Raw genomic sequence first — 2052 nt, 5'->3', positions numbered from 1 at the left:
GAAAGAGCCACGAAGGGAAATTTCTCGAAGGAGAGTCTAAATTCCTCGCCACTCTGGCCTAAGCGTTGGCCCTTCAGTATCCTGCCAGCGGTGACCGTGGAGACGCCCATCCCGTCACCCACGAAGAGGATGACATTCTTGGCGTATCCGTTGCTTGTGCGACGAGCAGTCAGCAACTCTTCAATTTGCTCCTTCGCCTGATTGTACCAGTAATGGCGATCTGTGAGGGAGAAATAAGAGTTTTCTTTCATTATGGATAGAAATAACCAGTCAATTTATGCCTCTCTCTCTCTCTCTCTCTCTCTCTCTCTCTCTCTCTCTCTCTCTCTCTCTCTCTGTTATTATTATTATTTGCTAAGCTACAACCCTAGTTGGAAAAGCAGGATGCTTTTATAAGCCCAGGGGCTCCAACAGGGAAAATAGCTCAGTGAGTAAAGGAAACAAAAAAAATTAAATATTTTAAGAGGAGCAACAACATTAAAATAAATATCTCATTATTATTATTTATTATCATTATTTGCTAAGCTACAACCCTAGTTGGAAAAGCAGGATGCTATAAGCCCAGGGGCTCCAATAGGGAAAATAGCACAGTGAGTAAAGGAAACGAAGAAAAATTAAATATTTTAGGAGGAGCAACAACATTAAAATACATATTTCATATATAAACTCTGTTATTATCTTTATTATTATTATTATTATTATTATCGTTATTATTTTCTAAGCTACAACCCTAGTTGGAAAAGCAGGATGCTATGAGCCCAGGGGCTCCAACAGGGAAAATAGCTCAGTGATTAAAGGAAACGAAGAAAAAATAAATATTTTAAGAACAGTAACAACATTAAAATACATATTTCATATATAAACTCTGTTATTATCTTTATTATTACTATTATTATTATTATTATTATTATTATTTGCTAAGCTACAACCCTAGTTGGCAAAGCAGGATGCTATAAGCCCAGGGGCTCCAACAGGGAAAAATAGCCCAGTGAAGAAAGGAAATAAGGAAATAAATAAATGAAGAGAACAAATTAACAATAAATCATTCTAAAAAAGTAACAACGTCAAAACAGACATGTCATATATAAACTATTAACAACATCAAAAACAAATATGTCATAAATAAACTATAAAAAGACTCATGTCCGCCTGGTCAACAAAAAAGCATTTGCTCCAACTTTGAATTTTTGAAGTTCTACTGATTCAACTACCCGATTAGGAAGATCATTCCACAACTTGGTAACAGCTGGAATAAAACTACTCTACATAAATGCGGTAACTAAATGAGTGGAATATTCTAATTGGCATTGACCAGTTTCAAACACTTTGATCACGGTTTATATATATACCTACACCGTCATAAGGTGAATGGATACAGCAATAGATAACATAATTCGTGTGTATACGTGCTCATTCTCTAGCTCATTTTACTTGTACGGGAGTGATAAGCAGGTTTCACATTCTAGAGAAATCTGTATTTCACGGTTGAGAAATTGATACAATTTGACTGTCAATTCAATAACTAAAATGTTTTATACATAGCGCATACATGCCTCTGACAACTTTGAAAAAAATAATAGTATCTTATTTCAGAATTACTTATTCCTGTTTTTTCCCATTTTCAGTCTTCCTTTGCGTTATTTTATGTATTCATATATATATATATATATATATATATATATATATATATATATATATATATGACAAACTACTATTGTACGTATGGCATTTATAGACAATGAGAAACATTTTGAATCTGTCACAACTTCAGTAGTAATGAAAACCCTTCAAAGACAAGGAATAGACAAGCCTTATGTAAGAACACGTAAAGATATATATATATATGTATATATATATATATATATATATATACTCGTGAATATTGAGTTCATTTACCTTGATATAAAACACACATATATATACATGAATTAGGACATATATATATATATATATATATATATATATATATATATATATATATATATATATATATGTATATATATGTATATATATATATGAATAAATATATATACCGATTTCTTTATGACATTT

General features: G+C 31.5%; 1 protein-coding gene across 1 annotated transcript in view; it reads right to left on the bottom strand.

Annotated features, from left to right (window-relative positions):
- The window catches only part of LOC137631377 (alkaline phosphatase, tissue-nonspecific isozyme-like), a 37164-nt gene that overhangs the window by 8280 nt on the left and 26832 nt on the right, over positions 1-2052 (bottom strand). The window contains exon 2 of the mRNA XM_068363148.1: positions 50-220. Coding sequence (XP_068219249.1) covers positions 50-220 — 171 coding nt within the window. The remainder of the gene's footprint in view (positions 1-49; positions 221-2052) is intronic.

This window comes from Palaemon carinicauda, chromosome 39, assembly GCF_036898095.1.
Source record: "Palaemon carinicauda isolate YSFRI2023 chromosome 39, ASM3689809v2, whole genome shotgun sequence".
NCBI lineage: Eukaryota > Metazoa > Arthropoda > Malacostraca > Decapoda > Palaemonidae > Palaemon > Palaemon carinicauda.
Note: the sequence above shows the minus strand (reverse complement) of the source record. Positions and strands in the feature narration are given on the sequence as shown.